At 42.2% G+C, this 18,491-nt stretch overlaps 1 protein-coding gene across 1 annotated transcript in view; it reads right to left on the reverse strand.

Moving 5' to 3' along the window:
* Positions 1–18,491, reverse strand: part of DNAI3 (dynein axonemal intermediate chain 3) — a 136,124-nt gene that overhangs the window by 68,489 nt on the left and 49,144 nt on the right. Inside the window, exons 4-8 of the mRNA XM_073593617.1 lie at positions 16,822–17,006; positions 14,657–14,761; positions 12,004–12,147; positions 9,055–9,254; positions 3,951–4,067 (exon numbers count right to left, since the gene is read on the reverse strand). Coding sequence (XP_073449718.1) covers positions 3,951–4,067; positions 9,055–9,254; positions 12,004–12,147; positions 14,657–14,761; positions 16,822–17,006 — 751 coding nt within the window. The remainder of the gene's footprint in view (positions 1–3,950; positions 4,068–9,054; positions 9,255–12,003; positions 12,148–14,656; positions 14,762–16,821; positions 17,007–18,491) is intronic.

Consider the following 18,491-nt stretch of genomic DNA (forward strand, 5'->3'; position numbering starts at 1 on the left):
AGTGTCTAGAAAAAGTATTCATACCCCTTGAAATTTTCCACATTTTGTCATGTTACAACCAAAAACATAAATGTATTTTATTAGGATTTTATGTGATAGACCAACACAAAGTGGCACATAATTGTGAAGTGGAAGGAAAATTATAAATTGTTTTCAACATTTTTTACACATAAATATGTGAAAAGTGTGGTGTACATTTGTATTCAGCCCCCCTGAGTCAATACTTTGTAGAACCAACTTTCGCTACAATTACAGCTGCAAGTCTTTTTGGGGATGTCTCTACCAGCTTTGCACATCTAGAGAGTGACATGTTTGCCCATTCTTCTTCACAAAATAGCTCAATCTCTGTCAGATTGGATGGAGAGCGTCTGTGAACAGCAATTTTCAAGTCTTTCCACAGATTCTCAATTGAATTTAGGTCTGGACTTTGACTGAGCCATTCTAACACATGAATATGCTTTGATCTAAACCATTCCATTGTATCTCTGGCTGTATGTTTAGGGTTGTTGTCCTGCTGGAAGGTGAACCTCTGCCCCAGTCTCAAGTCTTTTGCAGATTCTAACAGGTTTTTTTTCTAAGATTGTCCTGTATTTGGCTCCACTCATCTTCCCATCAACTCTGACCAGCTTCCCTGTCCCTGCTGAAGAAAAGCATCCCCACTGCATGATGCTGCCACCACCATGTTTCACGGTGGGGATGGTGTGTTCAGGGTGATGTGCAGTGTTAGTTTTCTGCCACACATAGTGTTTTGCTTTTAGGCCAAAAAGTTCAATTTTGGTCTCATCTCATCCCCACATGGCTTCTCGCACACTGCAAATGGGACTTCTTATGGCTTTATTTCAACAACGACTTTCTTCTTGCCACTCTTCTATAAAGACCAGATTTGTGGAGAGCTCGACTAATAGTTGTCCTGTGGACAGATTCTCCCACCTGAGCTGTGGATCTCTGCAGCTCCTCCAGATTTACCATGGGCCTATTGGTTGCTTCTCTGATTAATGCTCTCCTTGCCCGGCCTGTCAGTTTAGGTGGACGGCCATGTCTTGGTAGGTTTGCAGTTGTGCCATACTCTTTCCATTTTCAGATGATGGATTGAACAGTGCTCCATGAGATGTTCAAAGCTTGGGATATTTTTTTTATAACCTAACCCTGCTTTAAACATCTCCACAACTTTATCCTTGAGCTGTCTGGTGTGTTCCTTGGCCTTCATGATGCAGTTTGTTCACTAAGGTTCTTTAACAAGCCTCTGAGGGCTTCACAGAACAGATGTATTTAGGCTAAGATTAAATTACACACAAGTGGGCTCTATTTACTAACTAGGTGACTTCTGAAGGCAATTGGTTCCACTAGATTTTAGTTTGGGGTATCAGAGTAAAGGGGGCTGAATACAAATGCATGCCACACTTTTCACATATTTATTTGTAAAAAATGTTGAAAACCATTTATCATTTTCCTTCCACTTCACAATTATGTTCAGCTTTGTGTTGGTCTATCACATAAAATCCCAATAAAATGCATTTACAATTTTTGGTTGTAACATGACAAAATGTGGAACATTTCAAGGGGTATGAAAACTTCAAGGCACTGTAAATACACCCATCATTTATTAAATTATATAATGCTGTAAGGAGAAAGGGTTGGCGATTTAGAAACTGCTTCAGATTTTTTTCTTATGAAAAGATTTAGGGGTCCATTAAAAAACAAAAAAACTAAGCAAAAGGTATGGCCTTACCAAAGCCATACTACTGCTTAAAGAGGAAGTAAACTTCCTCTGCTGACATTTACCAATAGGAAAGCCTATAATAAAGCGATTCAGCACTGCGTCGCTTTAACTGACAATTGCGCGGTCATGCAACGTGGCTCCCAAACAAAATTGCGTTCCTCTTTTTCCCACAAATAGAGCTTTCTTTTGGTGGTATTTGATCACCTCTGCGGTTTTTATTTTTTGCGATATAAACAAAAAAAGAGCGACAATTTTGAAAAAAAACACATTTTTTTTAACTTTTTGCTATAATAAATATCCCCAAAAAATATATAAAATTTTTTTTTTTCCCTCAGTTTAGGCCAATACGTATTCTTCTATATATTTTTGGTAAAAAGAAATCGCAATAAACGTATATTGATTGGTTTGCGCAAAAGTTAGAGTGTCTAGAAAATAGAGGATAGTTTTATGGATTTTTTTATTAATAATTTTTTTTTTACTAGTAATGGCAGCGATCAGCGATTTTTATCGTGACTGCGACATTATGGTGGACACGTCGGACAATTTTGACACATTTTTGGGACCACTGGCATTAATACAGCGATCAGTGCGATTAAAAATGCACTGATTACTGTAAAAATGTCACTGGCAGTGAAGGGGTTAATGTGTGTCCTAGTTTGTGTTCTAACTGAAGGGGGGATGGGGACTGTGCAGGGAAACTAACAGATCGCTGTTCATACTCTGTATGAACAGATGATCTGTCAGTTTTCTGCTCAGAGAACCGGAAACTGTGTGTTTACACACACGGATCCCGGGTCTCCCTGTGCCCCGAGCGATCGTGGGAGCCCGGCGGTGATCGAGACCCCCGGACACTCGGGAAATGAGCGAGCGGGGGGCACGCACGCGCCCCCTAGTGGCCGTCTACGATACCGATGTAACATAACGGCGATTCGCGCAGCCGAGCCATGTTGCAGTACAACTGCGGCGGCTGGTCGGCAAGCAGATATGATGCATACTAGCACATTATGACTTTACCTTGCAGGAAGGAAAAAAAAAAAACTTCCAGCGGTATACAACTGTTTTAAGAACAAAAGAAAAATGCGTGACAATGTAATCCTATGGAATTCTTCACACTGATCCGTTGTGGGTCCACTGCGTTTAGTAAAATCCTGCTTGCTGCATTTATGGTGCAGGTTTGGTGCAGTAAAAAAAAAAATGCACCAAAAACGCACTTCCCCATTGAAATGCATAGAAAATGTGGCAAAAATGCATAAAAAAACTACAGATCAGTGTGAAAGTGCCCTTAAAAGGCAAATTTATAATGCACAGAGCAATAATAAAATTAAAAAAAAAAGCTGGGGGGGAAAGCTTGGTCACATGACCTATCAAAAACGTAAGACCTGCCTCTCCTCCAATCACAGTAATGCCCCATACACACGATCGGATTTTCCGAAACAAATGTTGGATGTGAGCTTGTTGGCTGAAAGTCCGACCGTGTGTACTCTCCATCGAACATTTGTTGTTGGACTTTCCACCAACAAATGTTGGCTAGCAGGTTCTCAAATTTTCCGCCGACAAAACTTTGTTGTCGGAATTTCCGATCGTGTGTACACAAGTCCGACACACAAAAGTTCACACATGCTCTAGATCGAGCAGAAGGAGCCGCACTGGCTATTGAACTTCCTTTTTCTAGGCTCGTCGTACATCTTGTACGTCATCGCGTTCCCATGTTCGTAATTGTTGGCCAACATTTGTGTGACCTTGTGTATGCAAGACAAGTTGGAGCCAACATTCTTCGAACAAAATTCCACGGTTTTGTTGTCGGAAAGTCCAATCGTGTGTACGGGGCAAAAGATTACAAGTAGCTGTTTCACCACACACACACACACACTGGCACGGTCCACTGTTGTCACCATCAGAAAACCCACGAGGAATGCCATGCAGCCATCACTGGAGTGCATGCAGACAGGAAACGGCTGCAAAGATGCTGCAGGAGATCAGAAGTACTGTGATGCAACACAGAATAAAAAAATAAGGCGACATACATTTTAGAATAGTCTTCTTTACACCATATTATCTTCTAATAATAGCAGTTGCCCCAGGTCTGCTGAATTCATTTTACATCAAAATCATCACATAGAAAAAAATATATATATTTAAAAACTATAAAAATGTTATTTATCGAAAAAATAAGATTACTGAAAATAAGATCATTATGATTTATGACTGTTACCTTTATTGACACACTAACCTTATGGACACGGAATTGACAAAATCTTTTAGATCTTTAGAAGTCAGCAACTCCTGTTTTTCTTCTTCTGAAAACTCTCGTGGCTCGTACTGAGTGCAGGCATTCTGTGGATAAGTCCTTACAGAGACATGAGAGAGATAGCAAATGGTCAGAATAGGTTACTTATGAAACCAATGCTGGTTATACATCATAGAATCGGATTGTACAATCTCTGTACAATCTCCTTTGAAAATACCAAAACGATGTAATATATGAGGACAAACCTAAACAATCCATTTTATTTGCATCAAATCAGGTAGGCCCTTGCACTGTATTGTTGATGGTAGGTCTAAATGAGATTGTACAATCAGAATGAATAGTGTAACCACTTCAGCCCTGGAAGATTTTACCCCCTTCCTGACCAGAGCACTTTTTGCGAATCGGCACTTCGTCGCTTTAACTGACGATTGCGCGGTCATGCGATGTTGCACCCAAACAAAATTGACGTCCTTTTTTCCCCACAAATAGAGCTTACTTTTGGTGGTATTTAATCACCTCTGCGGTTTTTATTTTTTGCGCTATAAACAAGAAAAAGAGCAACGATTTTGAAAAAAAAAAAGCAATATTTTTTGCTATAATAAATATCCCCAAAAAATATATGAAAAAAATGTTTTTCTCAGTTTAGGCCGATACGTATTCTTCTACATATTTTTCGTAAAAAAAAAAAAAAAATCGCAATAAGCGTATATTGCTTGGTTTGCCCAAAAGTTATAGCGTCTACAAAATAGGGGATAGATTTATAGCATTTTTATTATTTTTTTTTTTAATTACTAGTAATAGTGGCGTAAGGGGTTAACACTAGGGGGCGATTTTGTGGTTAACTGTGTTCCCTGGGAGGTGATTCTAACTTAAGGGGGAGGGGACTGACTAGAGGAAGTGAAGGATCGTGGTTCCTAGCTAATAGGAACACACGATCTGTCACTTCTCTCAGAACAGAACAGGGAAGTGTGTGTTTACACACACTTTCCTGTTCTGTCTCACGTGCTCGCGATCGCTCCTGGCAGGCAGTCATCGCGACTATCGGCCACGAGCATCGGCACCCCCGCTGTGCAGCGCACGCAAGCGCCTGCTACCCCAATCCTGCGAGGCGTATAGCTATGACGGCCCGCGCAGGGGAGCCAACCTGCAGCAGTATAACTGCGGTGGCTGGTTGGGAAGCGGTTAAAGCAGATATAAACCCTCACATATACCCAATGAAATAAACAGCCTCAGATGATACACAGAGATTAAACAAATCTCCCTACATAAGTTTTACATGTATATCTGCTGTCTTCAGCTTGCTATATTCTTCAGAAAGTGAATAGTGTTAGAATTTTTACTTCCTCTTTCAGCAGTGGGAGGGGAGTCTTGGCATACACTGTGTGACAGCTGATTGGAGGAAAGGCACACACCCCACCCATCCACATAGGCAGAGGAAAAAAGAAACTTGCTGTGCTGTGAATAGTTCAGCTCTCTGCTAATCTATTTCTAAGCACCAAGCCCCGACACAAATTTCTACGCTTTTATCCCCTGTGTCGGAGAATTTGTCAGAAGTTATCATGCTGATAACAGAGGAATGAAGCAGTAGAAAGACACAGGACTTAGGCCACATTCACACCTGAGCGTAGCGTTTGAGCGTTTTGTCACACACATTTGTGCGTTTTCATGCATCGTTTTCTGGCGTTTTTGAGCTTTGGCGTTTTTTTTATTAGCCAATAGGAAAAATGATCATCTGTTTCATCATTTGTTGCTATGTTTTTAGATTTTGTCATCTGCTTCCTGCTCTAAACAAGCCCAAATCTGCCCGATTCGAGCGACAAAAAAGGGTCCAGAACTTTTCAGCTTCAGGAGACTGGGAGTGAAGATGTGAACCATCTCCATAGAGAATAATGGATTTCTTCCCCCCAAGAGTTTTGTAGCTTCAGGCTTCAAGCTACAAAACGCTCAGATGTGAATGGGGCCTGAGTGCTTTGGAGAGAGATAAGTAAACACCACAGATAGATCTGCCCAGGTCAAATTTCATGAGGTTTACATCCACTTTAAAAGCAGAGTTCCACCCAGAAATGGAACTTCCGCTGATCGGATCCCCCCCCCCCCTCCAGTGCCACATTTGGCACCTTTCAGGGGGGAGGGGAGAGCAGATACCTGTTAAATCCAGGTATCTGCTCCCACTTTCGGGCATAGATTGCGCAGTGTGACTCGCGCATGCGCAGTAGGAAACAGGCTGTGAAGCCGCAAGCCTTCACTTCCTGTTTCCCTTAGTAAGGATGGACAGGTCGGCTTCGGGTGAGGACATCGCGGGCTCCCTGGACAGGTAAGTGTCCTTATATTAAAAGTCAGCAGCTGCAGTATTTGTAGCTGCTGACTTTTATTTTTTTTTTCCCAGGCCGAACTCCACTTTAAGGGTATGATATCCTGAATTTTAATTCTTCTTATGCCACGCACACACGAGCCGTTTTTCCGTCGGAAAAACCTTGGATGGTTTTTCCCGACGGAATTCCGCTCAAGCTTGCCTTGCATACACACGGTCACACAAAAGTTCTCCGAACTTTCGACCGTCAAGAACGCGGTGACGTACAACACTATGACGAGCCGAGAAAATGAAGTCCAATGCTTCCGAGCATGCGTCGAATTGTTTCCGAGCACGCGTAGGGATTTTGCACGTCGGAATTTGTACAGACGGTCGCATTTTCGGATAGGAACTTTTTCCGACCGAAAAATTGAGAACATGCTCTCAATCTTTTGCTGGCGGGAATTCCGCCAAAAGTCCGATGGAGCATACACCCAGTCGCATTTTCCGACCAAAAGCTATCGTTTTTTTGCTGGTGGAATTTACGATCGTGTGTACGCGGCATTAGTGATACAACAACTCTTCCAAAGATGTTTACAGCTACAGAGATGAGAGCAATGGAAGATGGCTTTCTAGCTTGTATTGCATGATATTCAGATGTCTTGTTATTTAGTGAGAATGAGGCTGACTTACTAAAGGAGTTGGGAATCTTCACACAATAAATTGTGTAAATATTAATTGTAACTATCCAATCATGTCCATATGAAAAAAAGTAAGCATGAAACTTCTCAACTCTAAATGAGCCTCACTTAGGGAGATTTGCTAAAACTGATGCACACAGAATCTGGGGCAGATGTAAAAGGTAACCAATGAGCTTCTAACTTCAGCTTGTCCAATTAAGCTTTGATAATAAAACCTGAAAGACGATTGATTACTATGCACAGCTGCACTAGATTCTGTGTGCACCACAATATGTCACTTTGCTCATTCAGCATAACGTGACAGGTTCTCTTGATATGGCACCCCCATCCAATGATACCCACCTTTGCCTAATCTGCAGTAGCACTGAGAAATGCCCACTATTCCTAGGTAGGTAGGAACATGTAACCTGCACCCTTTCCTCCGAGGATACAGGGATTAGGGGCTGAGAAGCCAATCAGAAGGTGGAGCAGATCATTAAACCTGTGTAAGCTCTGACTGGTACAGAGCTTACAGAGGATTTAGGCTCTGATAGAAGAAAAGAGAAATAGGGGAGCAATGTCCACCAGCCACCCGCAATCGCTCCACAGAGAGCCAGAACGGGGGATCTGTCAATGTAAACAAACAAATCCCTGTTCTGACAGGGGAGGAGAGAGAGATCTGCTGTTCCTAGTGATCAGGAACAGCGATCTCTCTCTACTCCCAGTCAGTCCCCTCCCCCCACAGTTAGAAACACCTCCCAGGGAACACATTTAACCCCTTGATCGCCCCCTAGTGGTAATCCCTTCCCTGCCAGTGTCATTTATACAGTAATCAGTGGCTATTTTTTTAGCTCTGATTGCTGTATAAATTTCACTAGTCCCCAAAAAAGTGTCAAAAGTGTCCGATCTGTTCACCGCAATGTCGCAGTCCCACTAAATTCGCTCATCACTGCCATTACTAGTAAAAAAAAAAAAAAAAAAAAAAAAAATTAATAATAAAGATTCCATAAATCTATCCCCTATTTTTTTTAGACGCTTTCAATTTTTTAGATTCTATAACTTTTGCGCAAACCAATCAATATACGCTTATTGCGATTTTTTTACCAAAAATATGAAGAAGGATACATATTGGCCTAAACTGAGGAAGACATTTGGTTTTTTTTTGGAAAAAAAAATGTTGTGTTTTTTTTCAAAATTGTCAGTCTTTTTTTGTTTATAGCGCAAAAAATAAAAACCGCAGAGGTGATCAAATACCACCAAAAGAAAGCTCTATTTGTGAGAAAAAAGGACAGAAATTTTTGTTTGTGTACAGCGTCATACGACCGCGCAATTGTCAGTTAAAGCAATGCAGTGCCGTATCGCAAAAAATGGCCTGGTCATTAAGGGGTAAATCCTTCCGGGGCTAAAGTGGTTAAACCTATAAAAGGATCTCTGTGCTTGGAGGCAGGGGAAAGAGTCTCCCTTACCTTTTCCCTTCCTCCCCACCAAAGCAAATCTTTAAGACTGAAACACTAAGGCTACTTTCACACTGGGGCGGTGAGAGGGTGCGCGGTAAAGTGATGCTAGATTTTGCAGACGCTTGTAGGTGCTACGGCAGCACTGCCCATTCATTTTAATGGGCAGGGACAGTGGAGGAGCGGTGTATACACCGTTCCCTCTCCGCCCCAAAGATACTGCTTGCAGGACTTTTTCTAGCATCCTGCAAGTGCACCGCTCCAGGTTTTCACACTGGGGTGACAGGAGAGGCGCTTTGCAGGCGCTATTTTTAGGGCTAAAACGCCTGTATAGCGCCTCAGTGTGAAAGTGGCCTAAAGCAGCTCACAGATGAGCATTTTCTTTTGTTCAGCCAGCAGGTTGAATAAAAAAAATGACCCAATTCCCCCACATACACAGGATTCTTCCCCGCTAAACCTTTGTATTCTGACAGTGGGGAAACTTCCCCACCAGCAGAATTCACTGATCAGCACTGCTGGCTATAACCCATGGCACTAATCAAGCAGGGTTAAATATAAGAGGTCTGTAGATAGACTTCTGCACAATCAAAGTGCACATACATAGATCAAAATTGAACTTTAATCTATGTATGGCCGGCTTAAATCCTGGATTCTGGTCTTACCACTGGGTCTGGGTGCTCTGCTCCTGCAGAAGTGGGATGACCTGTATTCCTGTATCTCGCTCCTTAGGTATAATGTTGAAACGCTTGTCTTGATAAGATGTGCATTCCATATACCCATCTTTCACATCTGACGCATTGTAATCACTGAAAGTGACCTGCGCTCCGAATTCACGACGTACTCGTGAAATCATGAATTTAATCTGCAGAAAACAGGACCCCAAGTCAACTAAAAACACAGAATACATTGAGTGCAGTGGAGCGAAATAAAACCAAACTAAAGTTCACGTTATCTTAGCTAAACATTTTGCTGACCTAAACCTACAGACAAGAAGACTAGCCAAATCAGTTTTTCATTTTTGTTATAGTGGACATGGCTGTCTTTAAGGCAGGGCAAAAGGGGCAGCTGCCCTGGGCCCTGTCATTGTTGTGGGGCCCAAAGCAGCTTACTCATACTTGCCAACTATCCCAGTTTAAATTCCATTGTCTCTTGAATTTTTAGTCCTGTGCTGTGTCCCGATATCTCAGTGTGAAGTGCTGCTACTAATGCTACACAGCTCTGCCCTATTGTTGTGTACAGATGACTCACCTGCAGACCCCGTGTTTACATGTAAATAACCAGCATTCATATGTAAATATCAGCTGCATTCATATGTAAATAGCTGCATCCGGCGGCATTGATATGTAAATAAAGGCAGCATTCCTATGAATATCATGCCCCCTGCAGTGAGGAGATGATGTGCTGTAACCTCTATCAACCAATCAGTGATCAGTATTACTGTGCCGTAATCTCTAGCAACCAATTAACAAGCAGAAATCATGTGCTCCAACATCTAGCAACTAATCAGTGAGCCGTAATGTGTGCTGTAACCTCTAGCAACCAGTCAGTTAGCTGTAATGATGTGCTGCAACCTCTGGCAACCAATCGCAATCGCTGCCTGATCTGATACAGTAAACTGATTTTAAGTCTAGCTGCTATTTATTGTATGTCTCAGAGCAGGTGGAGAGCGAAATTGTATGGGGGGGGGCAAGAAAACATTTGCCCAGGGTCCAATCAATATTAAAGACGGCCCTGATAGTGGGGAAGGGTTAAAAACCCCTGTTATGTTTTTATTGCTGTCTGTGTCTTTATTGGAGAGATTCTTCATTATTTCCTGTGCCGGGTGGACCAATGCTCTTACGCAAAAAGTGAAGGAAAATCTCCCTGTGGCAACACAGAGGACAAAAAACCATCACTAAAGCTGGCCATAGAGGGATCAAAATTTGGCCTGTTCAGCAGGGACCAGAAAATTTTGATTCCTCTATGGCCTTTCCCGGAGTCAATCTAGTGATCAACTCCTCCCAAAAAGGACTGCTGGAAAATTTGTGTTGGATCAGCACATGCAGCCACTTGGCTGCAGCGCTGATCAGTGTATACTGACAGAGGAGTCAGAATACAAGAGTGAAGCAATGGGAAGATTTTTCCCATCCACCTCTACTGTGTGCATGGGGCAATCCATTCAGTTTCAGTTTTTTTTCGATCAGCTCGCTGGCTGTGGCTGTTAAAAAAAAAAAAACCCTGAATCATGAAAAATGTATGGCCAGCTTAAGGCTCATCGTACAATCTGACCATACAATCTACATACAATCAAATATACAAAGACTTATCTGAACTATCCAATCAATCTTTATCCATCCAAGAACACCCTTGCACTCAGTGGCGGATGATGTTTTTTTGTTTGGAGGGGCGGCAAACAACCCCCCCGCACTGTTTTCCGCCGTGCGTCTCCTCCCCTCCTCCTAGGCGTCCAATAGGATTGCCTAACCTTTCAGCCAATTGGGAAGCGGGTAACAGACCGACGCCTCCTGATTGGCGAAAGAGGCGATTCAGTGTTTGAAAAGCAGATATTCATTCACTTTTCTAACACATCTGGGAGGACTCCGAGTGCAATGCTCTGCGCTCGGAGTCCACCCTATTTTGAAGCCTATTAGAGCCTATGGCTCTAATCAAGTGCTTCAAAAAACACCCCTGCTGCTGCAATTCAGGTGCCCGGCGTCTTAAAAGGGGTCGGACGCCAGAATAGGGGGTGGCAGCAGCGGCCATGAATAGATTCATGCAATGCATGAATCTATCCATTAACCATACAGGGGGGTGGCAAGGATAGAGGGGGCAGCGCTCATGCGCCCTTAATGCACGAGCCACCCCTGCTTGCACTAAATACTCATTGCTAGATCTAAAGGAGATTGCACAATCAAATCGCAGTGTGTGTATTGTAAACCATAGGCCCCAACTTGTCCCATCTCAACTTAAAGATATTCTATTTCTATATGTGTCCTGGTTTACCTTCGCTTCATGTCACAGATGGTGGTCACCAGAACAGGAAGTGAGGAGAAGAAGTCTTCTAAACATTTTTTAGGCACCTGGCTGCCTAGTTACTGGTATTCAATTCAACACATTAGGTACCAATGAGTATTTAAAGAGGAGCTCCAATAGCTTTTGTGCTTATTAAAAGTCAGCAGCCACAAAAACTGTAGCTGCTGACTTTTAATAAACACACACTCACCTGTCCTAGGATCCAGCGATGTGCTCACCTGAGCCGTCGTTTTTCTCCCTCGCCTCTCCCCGGCTCCGCCATTTCAACTGTGGGCACCCAGCTGTGACAGCCTGTGGCTTCACCCCTGGGTGCGCACTGCGCATGTCACAGAAGACTGCAGGCAGGGAGGGAGGGGAAGAAGAGCACTTCCGCTCAGATCGTCTAGGTGATGCGAGTGGAAGTGGGAGTGGGTACCTGTTAAAACTAGGTACCTGTTCCCCCCGAAAAAAAAACAAAAAAAAACATGCCAAATGTGGCAGGGGAGGGAAGGGGAGAGGGGGAGTGCTTGAAGAACTTCCCCTTTTGGGTTGAGCTCCACTTTAAAAATAACTTATAAGAGGACTTGCCCTTTAACCAAGTACCCCACTGTTACTGTCACCTTTGCTCTAGATTCTCTGACCATTTCCTCTTCAATTTCCTTTTCACTACCAAGAGAAACCCATGGTTTGGAAATAGGAGGGTGATAGGTGTAGTCTTCTGTGTCTTCTTCCTTTGCTTCTTCATCAATTACAGACTCAGGGGGCTACAAGACAGAAAAAAAAATGAAAAATTCCCATCACTGTTGGTTTGTTGAGTTATTTTGCGGCTCATAGGTTTGCATTTCATATTCACAGTAAGGCTTAATCACAACGTATATTTTAGGAACAGCAATATCACATTAGATATTGAGCAGTAATATGCAATGGCCCATCAATTCACTTAAACCGGTATTAAACCCAGAAGCAAAGATTGAATTATTATATATAATATGTATTGCAGCTTGCCAATCCTTAAATGTGGTAGCTGTATTACTTTTCTTTTTCATTTATTTTTTCCTTTATTTTCACCTGGTGATCCAGCCCATAATACACGTCCTGTCTTAGGGTGCCTGTACTCTAGATGGAGGAGCAACTAAGACAACTTTGGATAGCAGCATTGTCGATCTAGGAAGAGTCTTCAATTTTTAACTTTGGGTAAAGTGGGGATGGGTTAGAACCTCTGTCCAGTTTTATACGCCGTTTCCTTGCTAAGATTTTTGAGAAAGAAAACAAAGAAAACAGAGGTTCTTCTCTTTTTCCCCATTATCTAAAAAAGAAAAATAGTTTAATTTGGTTTATGTCTTCTTAAAGAAGATCTATTGAATTATTTTCTAACTGTTCTGTCTCCGATTAGACAAAATACATTTAGAACTTTGCCCCATATTGACAGGTGCTGTCTAAATCTAGTTATGAGGTCCGTGTTGCCCCACCCCCCACCCCATCTGCTCCTGCCGAGGCCAAACCAACAACAATTAGAAAGGAATTGGTTGATTAATTACGGCAGCTTAACTTGGTTCTGAGCACTTTCAATGGACAAACAATGGCAAGAGGAATGCAGAGAGTGGGGAGGGAAAGTGTCAGCCTATGCATTCCTCTTGCCATTGCTTGTCCATGGAAAATGCTCAGAGCCAAGTTAAGCTGCCGTTATGGAGCAGCCTTCTCCTTCCCTGCTGGAGTTGGGCTTTAATTTACTAACACTTAAAGTGGAGTTCCACCCACTTTTACAACTCTTCAGCATCCCTCACTAAACTGTGCATTGTAAACAAATTGGATATTTTTTTATTTTTTTTCTCAGCACCTACTGTATATCTGCTGTATTCATTTTTCACTTCCTCCTCCCTGGCCGCGGCCCATCGCATCATTTCCTGTTTGCAATGCCTTCTGGGAAGGGGCGGCAACTTCCTCTGAAACTGCCGTTGCTATGGAAACCTGACCTGAAACCTATTACACTGCTTGTGCTGCACTGAGCATGTGCGAGATCTGCAAGGATGAGATCCAGGAAGAAATACAGTCTGGCTTCAGATGCCCACACTTAAGATGGCCACGGCCTGCTGTAAGTTTATAAATTAACAAACTACTGCTATAAACTAACAAAACAGACCTTAGTTTACAGACTATCTTTACTAGAATACATTAAGCTTGTGTATTATAGGCCTATTTTTATTTAAAATGTATAATTTCGGCCGGAACACCACTTTAAGGGCATTATTATAAAGTAGTGAATGTGACTTTTACCAAACATTTACAAATGGTTTAGTAACTATAATTTAGTTACTAGAATTGGAAATATACCCTTTACTTTACATATTATATATATATATACACACACACCCTATATATATATATATATATATATATATATATATATATATATATATATATATATATATATATATATACACATACACATACACACACACACACCCTCTATATTTATATATATACATACATACATATACACACACACCCTCTATATATATATATATATATATATATATATATATATATATATATGTCTTCCCGGGGCTCATCGTCACATAGCCCCACCTCTTGGCCCGACGCCTTTGATGACGTCACATGTCCTGCATTGGATCGGCGTTCTGTCTATCAAAGGCACCGGGCCAAAAGGTGGAGCTATGTGACGTGAGCCCCTGGAACACTGGAAGTTCTAATGAAAGCTATTACATCGGGCAATTCAGCTCTCTGCTGATACGGACAGCTCGCCTCTTCCTTTCCTCTCTCTTCCCCTGGCTGGGAGACTGTGCCGGCGGTACTCTTATCCTCACTGGGCCCCACTCGTCTGTGGGCCCCATAGCACCCGCATGGGTCGCTATGGTGGTAGTTACGCCCCTGTGTATATATATATATATATATATATATATATATACATATACACACACACACACACACACACACACACATTCTTTGTGACTTCTAACATTGAATGATTTAAAGTTACAGTACAGACCCATCTGTGTAATATGATTTGATCTCTCTATATAAAATATATGCTTTCCATTTTCCTTCCTTTTCTGTTTTATATTCCGTATGATTCTAGAAAATAGTCTATCCAAACAAACAATAATAGCGGTAACCTATGGTGACATACATTTGTCATCAAAATGGAAATACGGTTCTGAAGCTTGATATGTTTTTTTGAATTTTTCTTTTATAATATATTTCTTGAAAAGAAATGAAAGGACATGGAAGAAAGAAGAAATCTCAATGTATTACGTGCAGAATGGATTCCTTGGCTTCTTCTGTTATGACCAGATAAAAATTCTGTCCATATCTAAACTCTGTGTCAAGGACGAGCAACAACTCTTCTCCTGGATACTCCTACAATAGAAGGAACAAATGAAAATAATGACCAAAAAATCTATAAAAATACTGTATATCTATTTGGATTATACTGACATCCCTAAAGGGTGGATACACATTATACAATTTTTGTTGTTCAATTACCTTTAGATTTATCTTCAACTATGTAATGCAAGGGCCTGACTGATTGCATATAAACTGAGTGTTTAGGTTTGACCTCATATATAGTTAGTAACGTTGAATAAAGACACCAGTCCATCCAGTTTAACCTGAGTGAGTGTCTACAATTGTCCCTATCACTGTACATTGTGTCTCATTAAGATGCTCATCTATTATATCATTATTTATTTAAGTTACCCATATAGCGCTGTCAATTTACGCAGCACTCCACACATACAATGCTCCCTACCCTCAAGGAGCCCACAAGGTCCCCAACTCACATTCTTATACTATGGCCAATTTTGGACAGCAGCCAATTAACCTACCAGCATGGTTTTGGTAAATCTAAAAGGAAAAAACCTAAAGAAAATTGTATAGTGTGTAGCCAGCTTTAGTCTCTACCTAGTGCATATCCACTCGGGGTTATGGATCAAACAGAACTATTAAATATGATGTGACCTTAAATCTAAACTCCTGGCAGGCAGCTAAAAACATGGTTTAAATACATGTATGTTGGCGGTGTTTAACCTGATAAAGGATTTGAATTTTCTGTTGCAATGTGGGCACTTGCCTCGTGCTGGCTTGCTTTTGAACCAGGCGATATGTGTCCATTGACACACACAGTGCAGCTCAGCTCCCCCCCTGCTCCCTCCTCACAGGTATTGACAATGGCCCCCACTGCTGCCTCCATGTCCAGTGATTAGAGAGAGCCGCTGCTCTCAAGCACAGCTCTGGATCGAGATTTGGCTCAGGTAAGTATTTAAGGGGTTGGGGGGGGGGTTGGTCTGATCAAAGAAGTTTTTTTGCCTTCTGCCTTTACAACCACTTTAAATGGGTCACATTCAGCAGCTACACTACCTACCAAATGCAACCGGAGGGATACATTTTGCCTTTTCATGTTTCATGTTTTTAATGACCCCCAACCACAAGTCTAAATGGGAAACGCGCCGCTCAAGGAAAACCACCTCCCCTTCTGCTCAGCTGTCTCTGCATGTGGAGAGGGTGCCGGCCCTGCTCCCATCAGGAACATACAAGAGAAAAAAGGCTGGATGGCCGCACTCCGATACAAATCACCTTTATTCCATGTAGTAAAAGCAATAAACCATACAGCAATTGGTGGTGAACCACAGGTAACAGCTAATGCGTTTCACACCTGGACTGGTGCTAAATCATAGATTGCTATGATTAAGCACCAGTCCAGGTGTGAAATGCATTAGCTGTTACCTGTAGTTCACCACTATTTGCTGTATGGTTTATTGCTTTTACGACATGGAATAAAGGTGATTTGTAGCGGAGTGCGGCCATCCAGCCTTTTTTCTCCCACAAGTCTAAATGGGTCCTTACTGTCTGGTCACAAACTGAGGGCATAGAGCTGACCAAGCTGTGCTGCTTAACTGAAGCAGAGAAAAGTCAGGTCACCAGGCCTTCCTGGGTGGTAGGGCTGCGTACATTTCAGGAATAAATAGAGAGACAAGTCCTTTTTACAGGTAAAAGAACTCCCATATAAGTGCACTGTGACCAAGCCCTTAAGCAAGTGGGGCGAAACATGTCAGGGGGGGGCGTGGCTGGAGCAGCGCTGTATTAGGCCACATTCATCTACATACTAATGCAGTGGGTTGGTGAGCGGCACCCTTTCTTCTCTTTGATAACACTCTTACACCTCTGAATGGTGCACTAATGACAGCTCCCTTCACTGCAACCAGCGGGGAGATCTTTGTCTCCGCTTAGAGCGGCACTGCAAGTTTCATTTAGCTCCCGTATAAGTGTTTCAACTGTATATTTTGCTGTTTCCCTGGAATTAAGCTTTAATATATATTTAATCATTTTAATGACTACATTATTGCATTAGCTGCGATTTAATGCATTTATTGGTAGGTACTTCTGCCTGGAATTTAACTTTAACAACACACATCACGTACTGTTATAACAGATTTAATTGGGCTAAAGTCCGAAACTGCAGCCCTGGTCTTAAGATCACTAAGTATTTCTTCTTTCTTTAGTAGTTTGTGTGGGTTTTCTTGTGTGAAGTCCTCATCCACACGACATTGGAAGATTTCCTGCGTTTTAGAGGTTAATACTAGAGGAATGACATAATCCGGGTGACCTGCGGAATGAAAGATAAAACAGGATGTCAAGTTGGTCATGCTATGACACATAACATGCCAATGCTTTTAAAATATTTGCCATTTATTGTGCAAGAAAGAAATATTTGTCACTTATTGTGAAAGAAAGACAATGGAATCCCATTGGGGACATGAATAAAACCCCATACTTAATTACGTGCTTCCCTGCTGTTCTGTTTCAAAATTCCTATAATCTGAATCGCAGTTTACAAATATTTCCCGTGAAGTCAACCTGACATTTTTAAGATTTAAAAATTAGGAGTCGTACCGAAGAGATATTCAACACAAATTAATTGACCCTTTGGTGACAGGTCACTTTATTATCAGTATAGTCTATTACAAGGGCTGAGCCATGGCTCCTGCATATTGGAGTGCTGCCTAAATGTACCCCCTCTACACTATTGTGCAAAGGATGTGAACATTTATGTAAAGTGAGGATACTCTCTCTTTTTTTTTTTTCGCTTGGGCGGGCATACACATGTATATACAGTAATATTCGTGTATGTGTGTATATATATATATATATATATATATATATATATATATATATATATATATATATATATCCCCAGAGAGCCCCTCACTTACATCAGGGTCCCCAGAGAGCCCCCCCTTACATCAGGGTCCCCAGAGAGCCTCCTCCCTATATCAGAGTCCTCAGAGAGCCTCCCCCTTTAATCAGGGTACCCAGAGGGCCCCCCCACTTACATCAGGGTTCCCAGAGAGACCCCCTTACATTAGGGTCCCCAGAGAGCCTCCCCCTTAAACCTGGGTCCCTAGAGAGCCTCCCCCTTGCATCAGGGTCCCCAGAGAGCCCCCCCGACTTACATAAGGGTCCCCAGAGAGCCTCCCCTCCCCTTGGGGACCCCTGCAGAGACTCGGGGCTATTGGCCCCAGATTTGGGGCTATAGCCCCAAAAGCCACTCCCTAGCGACGCCCCTGCTCAAAGAGGTTTATTAGAAAACAAATCAAAGAAAAACTTTACAGCCCACAATTAAACATCAGTGTCTATCATACATTCCAATTACAATCACAAGGAGTATATTGACAGGGTGAACTCAACAACAAATATCACCTCACACTGTGTAATTCAGGCAGTTCCTCCCCAGGTACCAATTATATGAACGTCATCTTATGGGGCGTACACACGGTCTGACTTTCCGGCTACAAAAGTCCGACGGACCAAATCCGGTGGACAATCCGATCGTGTGTGGGCTTCCCTGGACTTTCAGCTGACTTTTCCAGTCGCAAATCTGACAGACTTTAGATTTGGAACAAATCTTTACGTCGTAACTCCGCCGGACCCAGAAATCCGCTCGTCTGTATGCTAGTCCAACAGACAAAAACCGACGCTAGGGCAGCTATTGGCTACTGACCATCAACTTCCTTATTTTAGTCCGGTGTACATCATCACATATGAATCCGTCGGACTTTTGTGTGATCGTATGTAGGCAAGTCCGTTCGTT

Source organism: Aquarana catesbeiana, linkage group LG07, assembly GCF_042186555.1.
Source record: "Aquarana catesbeiana isolate 2022-GZ linkage group LG07, ASM4218655v1, whole genome shotgun sequence".
NCBI lineage: Eukaryota > Metazoa > Chordata > Amphibia > Anura > Ranidae > Aquarana > Aquarana catesbeiana.